This window comes from Prosopis cineraria, unplaced genomic scaffold (genome assembly GCF_029017545.1).
Source record: "Prosopis cineraria cultivar Desert tree isolate PC_DT_omini unplaced genomic scaffold, ASM2901754v1 PC14, whole genome shotgun sequence".
NCBI lineage: Eukaryota > Viridiplantae > Streptophyta > Magnoliopsida > Fabales > Fabaceae > Prosopis > Prosopis cineraria.
The window spans coordinates 3,551,005-3,570,020 of NW_026555345.1; the positions used below are offsets into that span (position 1 = coordinate 3,551,005).

General features: G+C 28.8%; 1 protein-coding gene across 1 annotated transcript; it reads left to right on the forward strand.

Moving 5' to 3' along the window:
- The first annotated feature begins 15,009 nt into the window (after positions 1-15,009).
- LOC129293008 (UDP-glycosyltransferase 84B1-like) lies at positions 15,010-18,349 on the forward strand. Its single transcript, XM_054930791.1, is given in 3 exon segments — positions 15,010-15,249; positions 15,252-15,858; positions 17,545-18,349. Coding segments are annotated over 3 exon segments (1,434 nt in total). The 5' UTR covers positions 15,010-15,084; the 3' UTR covers positions 18,207-18,349.
- Positions 18,350-19,016: the final 667 nt, after the last annotated feature.

The window sequence follows — 19,016 nt, forward strand, 5'->3', positions numbered from 1 at the left end:
TACAAAAGAAAAATAATTACGGTCTGCATATATCCTTCTATATTTTTAATGCTATGATTAAGTGAAATAATTTTAATCCACCATTGATTCATAATTTGTATGATTCCATTCAACTTACAGAAACGAATAAGGATAGAGTATATGGTTTGTATATATCCATGGGATTCATCATTCATATGTACATGTCAGTCACCACCAGTTACTTGCATGCACGCATGAACTATAACTCTAATCTCACTGTCACTGATTTCAAATTAAATTCCTAATTTTTCCCCTTTTTATTTTCGATGGCTGGGGTTGCAGAGTGTCCAATCCAATGAAAATTAAACTATATATCTTGTTTTGACCAACTTAATCCTGAGACTTTTTCGTTGCATTGTCGGCCATATTCCTTTTTCCTTTTCATACATTATTTCTAACTCTAACGTCCACTTCTCTGTTGTGATAAATTTATTCAATGGCAAACTAATTAGAGACTGTTTGTTTAAGATTAAGAATAAGTGATTTTTAAATATTTTATAAAAAGAAATTTATTTCATAGAAACTTTATAAAAAGCAGATATTATTATTTTATGTTTGGTTATAATAATAAAAAATTAATTATTAGTTAATTATTTTTAAATTTTATGATATCTTCTTTGACTTTTGCTTTATTTTAAAATTTTTTTATATCTTCACATATCCTGTCTTTTAAAAATACTCTTTCTCATCTACAGTATCAGATTATTTTAAAAGTTACTTTGAGTATTTTTTGAAACTAATAAAAAATTTACTTTTTTTCAGATTCTAATTATGTTCAAAATTTTAAACAAATATAATAAAAATTTACAAAATAATTTTTTTTCAATAAATAAGTGACATAATGATATTACGCACGATATCCAATTATCCATGTATAATACTATGTTTCTTAACTATAATACACTAATTTTAGTCATAATATTGAGTAATTTTTGAATTATTAACTGATTTAATTATTAATATATCTTAAATTAATTTTTTTTTTCAGGTAATCTATGAATTTATCAATAACTATTGTGTTTGCTTTTAAAGCATGATATTTTTTTAAACAAATTATTCTCTGTATTTATATGCGGTTAATGAAATTAAAATTACATTTTGATGAATAGTTATAATATTTGATAAAGCAATCTCATTGTGACAATTTAAGGTTGAGGGAGATCACAAATCTAATTCTTTGACCCAGAAAGATCACGATGGTGACTTCTAATTAAGTCCTGATATTACAGATCTCTTCTGAGTAAATATATTTCTTGCCGACTATTTGTTGCCAGTTTGCAACTCTCAAGCCCTTATTGACTACACAGTCCCGTTTGGTGGTGTTTAACTATAGTCCATGCTAGCTTACTAGTGATTCAACTTAGTCCCATACATTGTGCTGAACAACTATAGTACCATTTTCTGAAGTAAAACTTCAAGATAATAGTGAGCAATTTTCCACTATTAAACCTAATTTTTCATGTTGATTGTGGCCTATTGTCACTGTTGTGGACGATGAACGGTACACCACAATACTTACTCTGATCTAAACCTCACTATAAATAGATGTGCATGTTGCGTCTGCTTTTCTCACGTACTCGTGCAATTTCAAAAGCCTTACAACTTCAGTCCTCAATATTAACACACACACACTTTCCTGGCTAGCTAGCAGTTATGGCTGGAAAGCTTCAATCTGTTGCCTTCTTTCTGGTTCTCATTCTCTTTTGCAGGTTGAGCACCATGCATGTTGTAATGGCACGACCACTTTATGATAGTCCAGGGCTTGCTGATGCTAAGGAAGACTCAGTGGGTCTCTTTTCAGAGTCACCACACAAGGTTGTGAAGGGCTCGATTCTAAGCTCAAATAATAAGAATGTTTTCTCGCCTCAAATAGTGCTTGATAATTCTGGTCCTAGCAATGGCGGAGCAGGGCATTAATTAGGATGCACACTCACACACATAAGGAAAGAGATTTCACTTTCTGTAATTTATCTGAAATAAAAGCCATTAGGCGTGATCTAAATAAAAAGTTTGGATATATTGTTTGTAAGAAGTGTTAATAATTTCAAAATCTTCCATTAATTGTAATGTACTAAAAAAACCACCAAATAGTTTTCTGTCTGGTTAATTACTTGTTTTTTCTAATCATTGCATGGGTGTGATCAATCAGCGTTTTTCAGGTCATTGGGTCGAGATTATGCTGTTTCCTGACCCTTATGTAACATCTAATTGTATTCTATATATACTGTTATGAATGAAATACAATTGTGTGGTATTTTTTATGGCATATTGTTTTATATCTAATAGCTCCTTTTATTTTGGCCCTTGCATCTGCAACATCTTCCGGTCATACTCTAAATAAGCAGTACATCAACATCAATAATTATGTTTTAAGCTTTTATGAATGCTTTTTTCTTGCTAGAAAATAGAGGAATATTAGGGCCTTGATCGCTTTCAAAGCATGAGTGACATAAGGACAATTCTAATTAACTTCGCTTTTGAAAAATCTCTAGGTTACTTTCTTAGTCTTCATATATGTGTTATGTATTATCAAAGATGCCTTTGAATTTTATGGTCTGGATCAACTCAAAATACTTTTGATTCTCTTAAAAAGGCTATCATTACTAAGGCACTTGTTTTAGGTCTCGCGTCTTGTTCTCAACCTTTTTTGTGCTTCAGAAGTTGGAATCGTGGTTGTTCATAGCAATCCTGATCTGCATTAAATATAAGGGGCATGCATGCTATAATAGACGACGCTTGAGGGATCATTCTTTTCTGTCAAGTACATAACCAAATTAAGAAGATCGAGCCTTTATAGTTTAGCTCATAATGTTTTATAGAAACACCTGACAAACAAAGAGTACTATTTTATCTGATATAAAGTATTGCAGTATAGTAATAAAGTTCAGAACTCCAATAAATTGTACTTCTCACGGCCTTATAAGAATTTCACTACTTCCATATACAGATCGACAAGCTATCTTTCTCAAATTACTCATGCTCAGGTGACATTTCTTTTGTAAGGGCGTCAAGACTGATATTCATCAATTTGTTCAACAGTGTATACAGTGATCTGTAAGTGAACAAACAACTGTGAGAGAAGACGAAAGGAGAGAAAGAGAGAAAAAAAGGAAGGGAATGGCTGAAATTTTCAAAAACTCTATTCAATAGTTATCAAAAACTGAATACAAATGTAAATCATATTTATATTTATAGATCTTTAAAAATAATAAAATAATAAATCTAAATCTAAATCTAAATCTTAAATTTAATTTTAAAAAATATTGATATGACGATAATATCCTCTTTTATTGAGCAGAACAATAAAAAAAAATATTAGATTCTAGTATTAATGGGTAAAATCTTATTCATCCTTAATGGATAATCCTAATATCTTAAATAAATTTTAATTATCTTAATTATCCATTTTCCACTATGGTTGTTATATCCAGGATACAAATACAGATTAGCCTAATGCAAATTAGACTCAAAAATGGATTTGCTGCATTTCTTTTTTTACTTATTGGAGAGGAGATGTAGACAATAGAAAATAATGTGTTTGGTATTATTAAAAGCAAAAAATAAAGTCAAAAAATGGGTGGGCTCAGCTCATAATGAGCTAAATTATTCAAAAATCAATTATTTTTTTGAAGTCAGGCTCTTATTTAAAGGATTTAAAGTCGAGCTTGTAAGCTTATTTTTATTTTTATTTTAAATTTTTTAATTGTAATATTTCATATTTTTTTAAAATACAAATTATAATGTTTAAAAATTAAAAATAAATAATAAAAAAATTTAATTTTAAATTACAAACAAATATTCTAAAGTTTAAATTCAATTTAAAAATTAAAAATATTTTATTTTTTAAGAGTAAAACAAAAGCAGGCTTGTTGAACTCCTATTTCAAGGAATATTAGGGTTGGACTTCAAAACCTAATTTTTCTTAAGAATGTAATTTTTTCAAGCCTAAAATTTTATAAAAATTGGCTTAAATGGGCTGCTCACCAAGTCCCATTGTAATTTAGAACTCTAGACAAGAAACACAAATACCGATAATGCCTCATATGGCATATACGAAATTATGTTGTAACTGTTCATCAAGGAATGGAAAACATCTTTATTCAATTATTCCAGCATATTTTTTGTTTGGTTAGTGGAATGGAAGTCTCATCCCCATTCTTGAAAGTTGAAATCACTGCTCTATTTCTTCAAAATGATTCATTGGCTTTCCATCAAAAGTAAGATGGAATTAGAGAGGTTTTGTAAATGAGGATTGAAAATGACATTGAATAATATTGATCATTTTAAATATTTATTACAAGATTATAAAAAATGAGTTATTAATTAATAATATAAAAGAAAAAACAAGAATTAATAATATAAAAACAAAAACTATTTACTAATTAATAGTCCTTGACAGATTACAAAAAAAAAATTAATAATTTTTGTATTAACAGAGTTCTAGCATTCTTGCACAAATTAAAAAATTTATACAGATTAAAATATATGAAAGAAATTAATACATTTTATTAAGAGTATTTATAAAAAACTTAAAAAAAAAAATATTTTAATTTTTTTATATAAGATGTTGTACTAGTTTAATTAGTTTTTCCTTTCAACTACATGCATACTCAAAAAATAAGGGGTGATTCACTGATATGAAACTAAATACTCTTATCCTCTTGATGTGAAATATAATATTTTAATTCTCTCTCGTTCAAAAATTTACATCTACGGAGCAATATGGCTCTTAACATCTTATGTAGTATGTACTATAAGAACAATGACGTTGCACACAGGGTTGTTAATAAAGCAAAAGAACAAAATAGAATTGCTGCCGCATGAAGTACTAGCTAGGAAAATATAATGGGTGATCTTGACCTTAACTTGAGCGATCAATAGATTCATTCCCTTTCGACTAAAAAGCAGAGTATTTAGTTAACACATATACGTGCCGTGGCTGCTCATATGGCTTAAAATTGCAATATGTCTTAGCACGAGCATTTAGTCAATTTCTTTTATATCTGGTTTATTCCACTCAACCATATCTCTTTAGTGCGAACAACTTATATATATATATATATATATATATTAACTCTGAATTACTCTATTAATATTAAGAATTGTGCAATAGCGAGACTCTTTCAGAAACTACACAATTACAAGTATTTTAGAACAGATCAATGGTAATATTATATAGCAATAGGGATGAAAATATGCTAAACTCTTATCAAAAACCTACAGCCTGACCTACTTCAAACTTAGCTTAATTTATTTACTAAATAAGCCCAAGTCAGGGCCTATTTAACATGCACACATGTTATGTAATATATTACGTATATATCAATTTCACTACTTAATTTTTAATTAATTTATTCTTTTTTATTTTTAATTATATTTTCAATTAGATTTTATTTATATATTAATTTTAATATTGTTACTTTAATGTTGTATTATAATTGGTAAGTCATCTTAATTATTAGATATTAGAATTGATAAATCATATTATATATTATATATATAAATATAGATTTTAATAATTTTAAAGCAAATTAGAGACATTTAAAATTAATATATAAGTCTATTTAAAAGACTCACTTTTAAATAAGATTTTAAATAAATTTTTATGTTAAGCTAGATTGATAAAAAGTTTTATGCAAAATTCAGGACACGCTGAGGCGTCTAACCTATAGGTATTGTCAAATTTTACCACGATGTCACGTCTTGATCGTTTGTCTACAGAATCGAAGTTGCAGAAGTTTGGGAGTTATTTATCATCTATTTTGACTATATTTAGAGCCACTTTGTTGACCACATATATAAAGCGGCAACTTTCTTCTTACTTCTAGTGATTAGTGAACCTCATTGAAAGAGTCGTAAAGACAACTTCAACTCAAAATTCTCTATTATATTGATCAGGTCATATCTCTCTCGTGTTAAGTCACCAATCACCATCTTTTTAAAGGTTCTATAAATAAATAATATATAGGAGATATTGGTTAGAGAAATTTGAAATTTTAAATAATACTATAAGAAGAATTACAACCAAGATTAGTTATCAATACATTTTAGTTTAATTGTTCTTAAACTTTATAGTAATTAATTTTTTTATGTAGGATTTTAATGTAATTCTCTCAGTACTATATGCTTAGAAACTACGTAAATTTCTTTAACTAATATTATAGGGAGAATTACCTATTTGTAAATAATATATAGGAGATATTGGTTAGAGAAACAAGAAAGAAACACCTATTTGAAATTTTAAATAATACTATAGGGAGAATTACAACCATGATCATTTGTTAATGCAGTTTAGTTCAATTATTAATGAACTTTACAGTAATTAATTTTTTTGTGTGAAATTTCAATGTAATTCTCCCAATACTATATAGTTAGAAACTACATAAATTTCTTTAATTATCCACTATATGTTTTTTACAAAATAAAAAATTAAATCTTTATACGCAAATAAGTTTAGAGCTTATGGTTGGGTGTCTTTGAAAAATCCCATACTTCTTAAACTTTTATCAGATAACCTACCCCTGCAAGATTTTAGAAAATATCTACGCAGCCGGCCAATATGTTGAGGCGAAACTAAAGTTGAAAACCACGTGTGGTTTATACATATGGAATTTAAATTATTTAAAGTTGAGATTGACGAATTTATGTGAAGTTTTTTCATTTTAAAAAAGAGAGGATATTTTATATTTTATATTTTATAAAAAATAATAAAATGAGCAAAAATACTTCATGTAAATTCCCCAACCTCATTAATTTCAGAGGATTTATATGAGGGTCATTCATTTCACTCATCCATTACTTGCATGCATGAAACTATACATATATATCACCTTAGTGTCATTGACCTTGGGCCTGTTTGGATACTTATTAGGAATTAATTTTGCAACTAAAATCATGGTTTTATAAAAATTTATCTTTGCAAAACTTCATTTTGAAAAAGCTGAAATTTTTTCCATTTGCAAAACTCTATTTAGCTCCTTTACTTTATATTATTTATTTGTACATTCAAAATTGACTCTCAAGAAATTATCCAAATATTTTCAATTTATTAAAATCAATTTCTAAAAATTTATCCAAACATCATCACATTTTAATAATTAATTTTTTCTATAATCAATTTTTTCAATTGAAATCCAAACGCAAGATGCCAGATGCTTGTGAAATTAAACTACTCCTTCTGTATCAAAATATAGAGTGTTGGTAATTAATTTATATTTTTTAAAAATATTAGTTGAAATTTTAATTTTTTTAAAAAATTACATCTTTCTAATCTTACTCCCATTAAATATATTATATAAGTGCTTTAATAATGATAATTAAAATTTCAATGCATCATTTTTAAAAAAATAATAATAAATAAAGCAGGGGTATAGATGAAAAAAAATTATAAAAATTACCTAATATTTTATATTTTGAATCAAGTAAGTTTTTAAAAAATATTTTATATTGTGATATGGAGGGGGTATCTTGGTTGGCCTAAATTCAGACTTTTTCTTTTCTATTGTCGTCCATATTTTTGTGTTCGCCCAACTTTTCTTTTGCTATTAATTGATTTCTAACTTTCCACTTCCCTGCTTTGATTACTTAAGTTTATGCTCAACTAATTAATTAATTCATCTTTTTTGCTGCGCCATATTTTTATTTGTAACTGAGGCGTCGAAAGCTGCTATTTCTTTTTTTCATCTTTTTTTGTCAAAGCCATAACACTTTAAATCCTTTTTTATATATGATTCATATATAATATTACGATGTCTCCACAATACTATATTTCTTAATTATATCCAATACCAATTTTAGTTATAAAATAACATTTTGTAATTTAGCCACTTAGGCTAACAATAGTAATGGAATGGAGTCAATTATCAATTATGAATAGACTATCAATATAATTCAAACCCTCCTATATATGTACCAAAAAAATTATTTTTGTAAATTATAGATTTGTTGACGTGATTGTATAGGAAAATATTTAATAATAATTGTGTTTGATTCCTACTGAAAAAAATAATTTTGTTTGATTAAAAACACGATGGCAAGAAAAAAGGATTAACAAAGATTATTTCAAAAACATAATATTACCATTCTTTATATATTTACTAATTACTAATTAATTATGAAATTGAAATCACATTTTGATCAATAGCTACAATACTTGATAAAGTAATTTCACCGTGACAAACTTAAAGTTGATTGAGATCACAAACTAATTTTTGACCTGAAAAGAACACGATGCTGAATTCTGATCACATTAAGATCTTCTGCACAAATATTTCTTGCTGACTATTTATTCCAACACTCAAGCCACTTATTGGCTACAGTAGGTCCCGTGTGGTATTGAACTATATAGTTCATTCTAGCTCGCAAGTGATCAAACTTAATCCCATACATCGTGTTGAACGTATTATAGTACCATTTTCTGAAGTAAAACTTCAAGATATATACCAGCGGGCAATTTTCCACTACTAAACCTAATTTTTCATGTTGATTGTGGCCTACTATCACTTTTGTGGACAATGAACAGTACAACACAATACTTACTCTGATTCTGATCTCTAAACCACACTATAAATGGAAGTGCAGCTTGCGTCTCCTTTTCTCACGTACTCATGCAATACTAGAAAAACCTTTCAACTTTAGTCTTCAATATAAATAAACCCATTTATTAATACACACACTCTCTTTTTAGCCAGCAGTTATGGCTGGAAGGCTCCAATCTTTTGTCTTTTTTCTTGTCTCATTCTCTTTTGTAGGTTGAGCACCAGGCATGGGATAATCCCACGACCACTTTATGATGATGCTAAGGAAGAGTCAGTGGGTCTCTTTCTAGGGTCACCACACAAGGTGTTGAGGAGCTCAATTCTAAGCTCAAATGATAAGAACGTTTTCTCGCCTCAGACAGTGCCTGATAACTCTGGGCCTAGCCATGGTGGAGCAGGGCATTAATTAGGAAGGGCACACACATATATATGAGGAAAGAGATTTCTCTTTCTGTACGTTTATCCTAAATAAAGCCATTAGGCGTGATCGAAATAAAAAGTTTGGATAGTCTGTGAGGAGCGTTCAGTTCAGAGTCTTCTATTGTAGTGTCCTATGATAAAATCACCAAAACATATAGTTCTTTAATTTGTCTAGTTATGTTCTTCTAATCATTGTTTGAGTATGATCAGTGTTGTTTCAGGTCATTTTGGGTCGAGATCTTGTATATGTTTGTATCCTGGCCCCTTCGAATAAAGTATGTGACATATAGTTGATATTCTATGTATGCTGATACGAATGAAATACACGTACGGTACACACGTGTGGTGTACCTTAATAAATAATGAAGTCCTCCTTTAGGTTTTTATTATGCTTTTATTGGACCAACATGGCATAGTCATTTTTTCCTTTGATAATGAAAGATTGGATTCGTTAATCAAGTTGTACATTTAGTTTATGTATATCTTCATTTAAAAAAAAAAAAATCTACCATTACTATTTTTCAAGATCTACTTATAACACTGCAACCAATGACGAGTTACAGCGGGGCAAGCAGGGCCCCCCCTCCCCAAAAAAAAAAAGCCCCAAGCTTCAAAATTTGTTTTGTAGATGGATGAAATTTTCTTTATGAGAAAAACGTTGAAATTAATTTTTGCGCCCCTACTTTTAGATAAAATTTCAGTTTTGGCCCCTACACAACAAAAAATTACATTAATTAGATTTTATGAATCTGGTGATACAATATATAGATTTTATTACAAATGATTCCTTTTTGTGGTGTATAGCACTCAAAACTCTTTTGATTCTCTTAAAAAGGCTATTATTACTAAGGCACTTTTTTTTTGGCACTCATAACTAATTCTTTCCTTTTGTGTTTCAGAGTTGGAATAAGGGTTGTAATATAAGTGCCCGTTTGAATTTCAGTTTGTTATAATAGATTATAAAAATAATTGATTAAGTGATAGATTTTAATCATAATTAATTATGTTATAACGCAATCTGTTTTGATACTGTTTTTCTAAAATTAATTTTAACAGAATTAAAAATATTTGAATAATTTAATCAGAATTAATTTTAACTATATAAATTATTATATAATTTAATTCTTGAATATCAAACATTAATTTTTTGAGGATACAAAATTTGAATTTTATTAAGGAAGAAAAAGAGAGAAAAGAAGAGAGTTTAATTTTATGTTTATTAAATTATGTGCCTGATTTGTAATTTTTTCTTGGGCCTTCTTTTATAATTTTTTTCAACATTTTTTGATAAACTTTTAGCAAAAGCTGATTCCATCAGCTTACGCACTTAATATGTCAGAATTGATTTTTGTTCTTTTTCAGTCGTTTGGATAATTTCATTTTAAAAATCAATTTCAGACACAAAAATCAATTTTAAAGCCTAACCAAATAGGCACTAAGTGGTGGCTATAAAATTCTTCCTAATTATTCATGTGAGAGTTTATTGTGGCTAAGTCGGAAGTTTTTTCTTCCTTATACGGCTTATTTAGTATTTCAAGAACAGTACTATGTTTTCTGATATAAAGATTTCAGTACAGTAAAGATCAGTTTGCTTCCCTCTTCTACAGCTCACAAGAATTTTAGAATTTTCACCGACGGACATGCTATCATTGTCAGAATTCATGCTCAAGTACGTAGATTCTTCTTCTTTTGCAAGAAAATAGGGAATGACATTTATCAATTTGTTCAAGAGTAGCGTGTATAGTCTGTGAACAAACTAGTTAATGTAGCATATTGAAGGCTTACCAGTAGGTCAAAATTAAAGTTATAATTGCTAGTGACGAAGATACAGAATCGATTAGTTAGCCCAAATGCTGATTAGCTCTGACCCTTTACTGAACATCTGCAATGAGAAGATACTGATCACACCAATGGTTAAAACATCCCATGTCATCTACGTATAATGCAATATCATCCTCTTCCTAATAATTTGGCAGGTATTTAATTAGGATGGGAAACCCTATATCAATGCAAGAACCAACCCACTTAAATAATATTAAACATCCCATACTACTCAATATGTTACTTTATATTTTATATTATACCAAATCTCCATTATAATCAAATATGGAACAATGTTGCTATGGACTTAAACGCGTTGGCCTGGGCTAGCTACCTCCTTCACATGGTTTCCCAAAAAAACTTTGGAGAGTCCAAAAGTTTTAAACAAACAGTCCCAAACTTTTCTAGGTCTGAGTTCGCTTAACAGTTCGTTGAAATTGTTTCAGAGACTAACTCTGGCATATTTCTTTAAATTGTAAGGCAGCTCTTTAATTTTCACTTGTGCTCCAGTTCCTTCCATCATATTAAAACTAATGGACACTGGGATTCCAACCCACCAAGTTCTTTTTTTTTTTTTTAACCAAATAGTCACTATGTCAACCGCAGGCTTCGGTTCAATTAAGTAATCTTCTTTACTTATTGGGCTGAGTTTTGATATAAATTGGGCTTGTTATACTGCCAGTGTCTTCTCTCTTTAAAAGTGCAATTGTTTGTTTTTATAAATGTTGGAGGTTACTGCAGGGATGTACAAATAAATTAAGGGATTTAGTTTTAAAAGATATTATATTTATTTAAAAATTAGGCAAGCTTCTCAAGAATTATAAAAGCGAAATAAGTGATTAATCTTTTTTTTTAACAAAAAGCGAAATAAGCAATCGATTATAAACTTTTGGGAAGTTTAATTAGAAAATTGAACCAAGCGATTACTAAAATTAAGATATATAAATGTAATTATTATGAAAATACTGCTTGCTAGATTTTCGTTGATTAATTTCCCGCTTTTTATGTTTTAGTTAGAGTATTTATTCAATCCACTTCTTTTTTTTTCCTGTTGTTTAGGATTATAACATATAAATTAAAAAATACAATCGATGTTAGAATTCTTTTTAAGTTTTCTAACGTAGGTACCCTTAATTTATTTTATCTATTTTCTTTCTAATTATCTCCCTTTTACTCCTTAATTACATATATTAAAAATAAAGATATAATTTAAAAAAAGTAATCAATAGATATCATCTTAAAAGTTTAAAATAATTAATAAAAAATATCTAAAAAGTGAATAGATTTTTTTTTTAAAAGGGAGTATATAAATTAGGAAAAATGAAAATAAAGTCCCAAAATAAGAAATTAATAGCAGTTAGGTCCTTGCAAAATATTTTTAAAAATGAGTTACAAATATTAATTTAGAAAATTGTAAGTAAGAATTTCAATTATTAGATGGGAATTCTATTTAGATTTTAAATTTATTGTTGGTAATTATTTAAATTGAAACTTGCAGGTTATTTTTAATACTATAAGGCATTTTTAACTTAATTATCCCTAATTAGTCAATTAATTATCTTTTAAGTTACACTTTATTTCTCGTTTATTAAAGTAAAAAAATTCACTAAAAATTTTTTATGTTTCTTAATATTTTATCTCATAAAAAATATTTTATATTTTTGAATGAAGGGGGTACTACATTTTCGTTCTCCTTGTAAATTACTAAAAATAATAATAAAATTTTAGCGCACATTTGTTTTTCCCCTTTCCACTTTACAAGAAATAAAAAATGAAAAAGTGCTTTTGTACTTTCGAAGTGGAAAGTGGTTTAAGTATTTAATTTGACTCTAAGTCAACTTCTTCTTCCCTTTTTTTTTTTTCTCACAGTATGTATTTTTTAGAGGCAATCCTGCTTGAGATACCATTGAATATTAAATGTGAGCATCTTAAAAGCTCTTGAATGTGGATTTTTTGAAAGCAACATTAGGATCTTCCTAATTTTTTATATCACCATGCTATCCTTGATTTTTACACATAAATAAATTGCACGTGAGCGGATTTTTACATACAAAGAAAGCAACATTTATTAGGCAAGCTTTAAACTGTCATTTGGCACTAATTTATGTAATTTTTGTCCAACATATTAAACTTTATATTTTTTATTCTTATTGTTTAATATATATAAAAATTTGTGTTATTTAAAATTTTTATCACATGCATTTCTCAAACATTTTTAATATGAAGCATTTGTGTAACAAAAATTATAAATAATAAAAATCAATATCTTTTTTTTATAATTGTACATTTACAAGAACTTTTTATTTTATATAGTTCAAATAAATTTTAATTTTTGAAACTAATTTTTAAAACATATATTCAAACATAAATTTCACTGCAATAATTGATTGTTATTATACTGATTTTTGTCAAATAAATTTTTAACAACCAACTTTTGATAAAAAGAAAAAAAAACCTAACAATACCAAATGTCCTCTAGGAAGGGCAAACGAGGGTATTCAATTCCGAATTGGAGGTCGGCAATTCCCGTCGCGTCATCAACCCCTCTATAATTAGCCATGTCAAGTATCAGACCATTAGTGCCAGAAAGGCATTTAGATAACATTATTTATTAACTAAAAACATGGTATTTATTTGATATTTCAATTAGTGGAAATTTCAATTTAGACCTCTTGACTAAACATAATAAAAAAGAGAGCCTCTAAAAGTTTGAAATTTTATCAAGAGTAGTGAAATGAAATTAAAATGTTGAGAAAAATAATAAAATTGATCCTCTGATTTTGTAGAAAAATTTAGTTAAGCTATGCCATAAACAACTCCAATAAAAAAATTAATTACTTCAGTATGAAAAATAAACAACTTCATTATTAAAAATCTATAATTTTATTTACTATGATAATAGTAGTTTGAATAAAAATAAGTGAATTTATACTTACAAACAACTCCTATAAAAAAATTAACTACTTAAATATGAAAAATGAACAACTTTAATATAAAAGAGTTGTAACTATTTTTTATCATGATAACAGCATTAAAAACAAAACTAAGTAAAGTTTTGCACACAAACAACTTCTGTAAGAAAAATAACCATTCCGGTATAAGCAATGAACAATTATAGCATGACAAATTTGTAACTCTTTTTACTATGATAACAATACTAAAAATAAAATCAAATGAAACTATGTGCACAAACAAATATGGTAGAAAAATTAATTATTTCAATATAGAGAAATTGCAAGTGTCTTTTAATTAACAAGATTAAGCCACTAAGGACAATGAGGTAATTTTTATTTTTATTTTTATTTTATTTCATTCCTTTTAGTTTTCAGTGAAATTTAAGACTTTAAGGGGTTCTTTTTTTTTCATTATATTTGGTTAATGAAGTCTAGATTAAAATTTTTCTTTCAATTATCATGCAATGAAAAAGAAGAAAAAATTATAAATACACCCCATATAAAAAACTTATTTGCAAATAATCTTGCGACATTATAAAAATGTTTAAATTGAAGAAAAATTTAATTATGAAATGCTTAAATTGAAGAAAAATTATTAACAATCCATATTTTCATGCAAAATGGTTTCATTACATAAAAGTGACGTGCATACAAGTACATCCACGCACATGTGCAGGGCGAGTCTTCTCCATGTGACATCGGTTTGCTGTAAATGTTTTCCCCTGGCCCTGTCACGTCATGATCAGACATTGACATGCATGGCGAATGATTTTTTTTTTTTTTGACCAAAATGCATGGCGAATGATGAAACAGGCAAAATGAGACACGATACGTACGAGGACCTCAAATTTGAGATATACTTATATGTAATGATCTCATTGTTAAACTACTTAAAATTTCATTTCCAGGTTCTTGTGTAATTGAATTATGAAATTTAGAAGTTTCATTGGGAAAAATAAACAATTCAATTTTAACTCATGAAAATTTGTCGCAAGTCCCTACAATTTTAAGTCAGAAAAATATCTCAGGATTTCAGAGGAATGTATCGTGATCGTTTTTGTCACAAGGCTATTTTGGGATATTTATCCTGTTATTCTCTGTTTTATATATAATTAATATTAAAAAAAATACATGATGTTTTTTTTTACCTGAATAAAAAATACATGATTAAACATTATTTTTATTTTTCAATATTTGTAAAAAAACTTTTTGGAATATATTTACTTTTCAACCCTAATCCCTCCATGGACTATTTTATTTTGGCGACTTTGAGGCTGCTACTCAACAAGTCTTCAAGTCTAATCCCCTTTCTCCTTTCACACACCTGATCCATGGCGGCCTCAAAGGAAGACCACCAAGAGCTTCATGTGCTCATGGTGGCTTTCTCAGCCCAGAGTCACATCAACCCCTTACTCCGACTCGGCCATAGCCTCCTTTCCAAAGGCCTCCACGTCACCCTCGCCACCACCGAAGTTGTCTACCACCCGTATTTCGCTTCTCTTCCGCCGCAGTTCCCGACTCCATAACCATCAACGGAATCCAAGTGCTATTCTTCTCCGACGGGTTTAACCAAGAGGACCGCAAGAACACAAATCTAGATCAATACATGGAGAAGATCCAAATAGTTGGACCAACAAGTCTGTCCAACCTTATCAAGAACCACTTCGTTGCTGGTCCTAAAAAGCTCGCGTGTGTTATCAACAATCCGTTTGTCCCGTGGGTTGCTGACGTGGCCGAGGAGGCTGGAATCCCTTGTGCTTGCGTCTGGATACAGCCTTGCGCCGTCTATGTCATTTACTATCGTTTCTACAATGAACTGAACCAGTTTCCGACGGCGACGGAGCCTGAGAAGGTGGTGGAGCTGCCGGGTTTTCCATTGCTGCGGCATCAGGACCTTCCGTCTTTTGTTCTTCCGACGAACCCTTTCGGAAGCATGCCGAAGGTGCTATCGGAGATGTTTCGGAACGTGAAGAAGTTCAAATGGGTCTTGGCAAATTCGTTCTATGAACTCGAGAAGGACGCCAAAGATTCCATGGCTGATCTGTGTCCAATTCTACCAGTGGGTCCACTTGTCCCTCCATCATTGCTCAGTGAAGATGAACACGGTAAGAACATTTTGCCCCCCGTGATCCGTGACACTTTAGATTGGGAAATAACATTAAAGCCTCTCCTAATTATATAAACAATAAATTATTTTCTCAAAATAACATAATTACACAACAATCTTTTAAATTTTTTCTGTCATTAATAAATTAATATAAATAATTAAATTGTGCTTGGTTCATTATATTGTTGAAATATAACAAATAACAAATATCAATTATAAATTTTATTTAAATAATTATAACTTTTCTTTTAAAATTGCAAGAATGTAACAGAAAATTACAAGTTCACATTTTAAATTCATGATATTCCTAAAGTGTAAAAAATAATAAGTTTCAATCATAAGTTTTATTTAAATAATCATAATTTTTCTTTTTAAAATTGTAAGAATGCAATAGAAAATTATAAATTTGGATTTTAGCAGCATAACTTGTGATTTTTTGTTGCATTTTTGTAATTTTAAGAAAAAAATTTATAATTATTTAAATAAAGCTTATAATTGACACTAATTATTTACTACACTTTAGGAATATCAAAAATTTGAAATACGAACTTATAATTTTTTGTTATATTCTTACGATTGTAAAAGGAAAAGTTATAACTATTTAAACAAAATTTATGATTGATACTTGTTATTTACTATACTTTAGCAATATAATGAATTAAGGGTAATTTTATTATTTAAATTAATTCATTAATGATAGAAAAATTTTTAAAGACTTTAATGTAATTATATCATTTTGATAAATCAAATTGTTATTTATATAATTTAAAAGAATTTTATTATCATTTTATCTTTTAGATTTGGTTCTTATTCCTAATATGCCTTTCCTTCTTATTTATAAAATACTTCTACACAAAATCATATGTATCAATAGAAATTATTAAATATATTTTATAATCTTATTTTTGTTGAAAGAAAAATCTAAACTTTCAAAAACACTCTTTATTTAACGTTCCAAAGGGAGAAAGTATGGGAATGTAATGCTGGAAAAGCATAATTGAAATGTCTTATATTTTTATTAATAAAACTTTATTTTTATTAAAATATGTTATATTTTAAAATGCTCATTTTGTTTTCAAAAATATCTTATAATTTAAGATGGAAAGAGTAATAAATATATGAGTTAGATGTGGAGTTGAATTATTTAATAGGATAGTGACAAAGAGATTTCAAAAGGATTAATTAATTTAACTTAGATTTCAAGTATTAAATTTTAAGAATTTATTATTTATTCTCTCAATTTTACAATTTCGTTATAAAGAATTTGTAACTTATATTTCAAATTTTAATAAAGAATATTTAACAGGGTTTTTCTATTAAAATTTAAACTATAAGTTATAAATTTATCATAATAAAATATCAAATTAAAAAATTGAGTTGTAAATTCCTAAAGTTTAACATTTGGGAGCTAAGTTGAATTAAAAGGACATCATTGTCATTTTTCCTTATTTGATTCTCAATCTACTAACTTCTTTATATATATTCACTTTCTTCTTGGATATAAGTAAAACTGTAAAAGTTATATTTTTATCTTAAGAAAGTAATTAATTATTTTTTAAATTTTAGTCGTTGTTTATAACTTATAAGCAAGTGGAAAAAAAAACGGAAAATTGGATTAAATATAATGAAAAGTACAAACGGAAGATTGGTTTGCATGAATTAGCGTTTATACATCAATTTACAGACCAAAAGCAAGACGTTGGTATTGAGATGTGGAAGCCGGATGATTCATGCATGAAGTGGCTAAACAATAGAGCTCCAGGTTCAGTGATATACATCTCATTCGGGAGCATCATGGTGCCTTCTGCAAAACAAATAGAGAGCATAACAGTTGCTTTAAAGAGAACGAAACGTCATTTTCTGTGGGTCATGAAAACTTTAGAAAAATCGATAGTCGCAGACGGAGGAGGAGGGATCCCTCTGGACTTTCTGGAAGAAACCAGAGAGCAAGGCCTCGTCGTGTCATGGTGTCCTCAAACTAAGGTCCTGGTTCATCCGGCCACGGCTTGCTTCTTGACTCACTGTGGATGGAACTCTGTGTTGGAAGCCATAACTGCAGGCACTCCCCTGATCGCTTATCCTCAGTGGTCGGACCAACCCACCAATGCCAAGCTTATTTCCGATGTTTTCCGGACGGGAATACGACTTGAACAGGACGGCGATGGATTTGTTGGGTCCCAGGAAGTGGAAAGAGCTATTGAAGAGATCGTTGGAGGGTCCAGATCGGAGGAGATTAGGAAGAATGCGGAGATGCTTAAGCTGGCCGCCAGGGAGGCGGTGGCGGATGGTGGCTCGTCCGACCGGAATATCCAGTTATTTGTGGATCAACTTATAGGCAAAAGATGATTTGGTGTAAATTACATTTTTTATCTCCTAATTATCATATCATCTATCTCTATCACACGCAACACAGGTATGATACAAAAAAATTGGGTTCGTGCACTGTGACATCTTGTTCACGATATATGGTATAAAGTTATTTTTTCTTATTTTTCTCTCATTTTAAGATTTGGGTAGCTTAAACTTCATTTTAGACTCAATATTATGGCTAAAACCACAACTCAAAATATCAATTAGCTATAATCACAAATCACATTAATTTATTTTATTAACATCATTTAATTCAATTAATTAGAGACAAATTTTTTAAAATATTACACATGCGGCTGCCCCACCAATGACGAGAACTATTCAAAGCTCTAACAAGTGGTGGTTGACTAGGGCGACGACCAGTGATAGGTAACTTTTTTTAAAGGAAAAGTAAAGCAAGAATATTTTGATAATTTAACATAAAATATATTTAAAATATCCAGTTATTTGTGGATCAACTTATAGGCAAAAGATGATTTGGTGTAAATTACATTTTTATCTCCTAATTATCATATCATCTATCTCTATCACACGCAACACAGGTATGATACAAAAAAATTGGGTTCGTGCACTGTGACATTTTAGACTCAATATTATGACTAAAACCACAATTCAAAATATCAATTAGCTATAATCACAAATCACATTAATTTATTTTATTAACATCATTTAATTCAATTAATTAGAGACAAATTTTTTAAAATATTACACATGCGGCTGCCCCACCAACGACGAGAACTACTCAAAGCTCTAACAAGTGGTGGTCGACTAGGGCGACGACCAGTG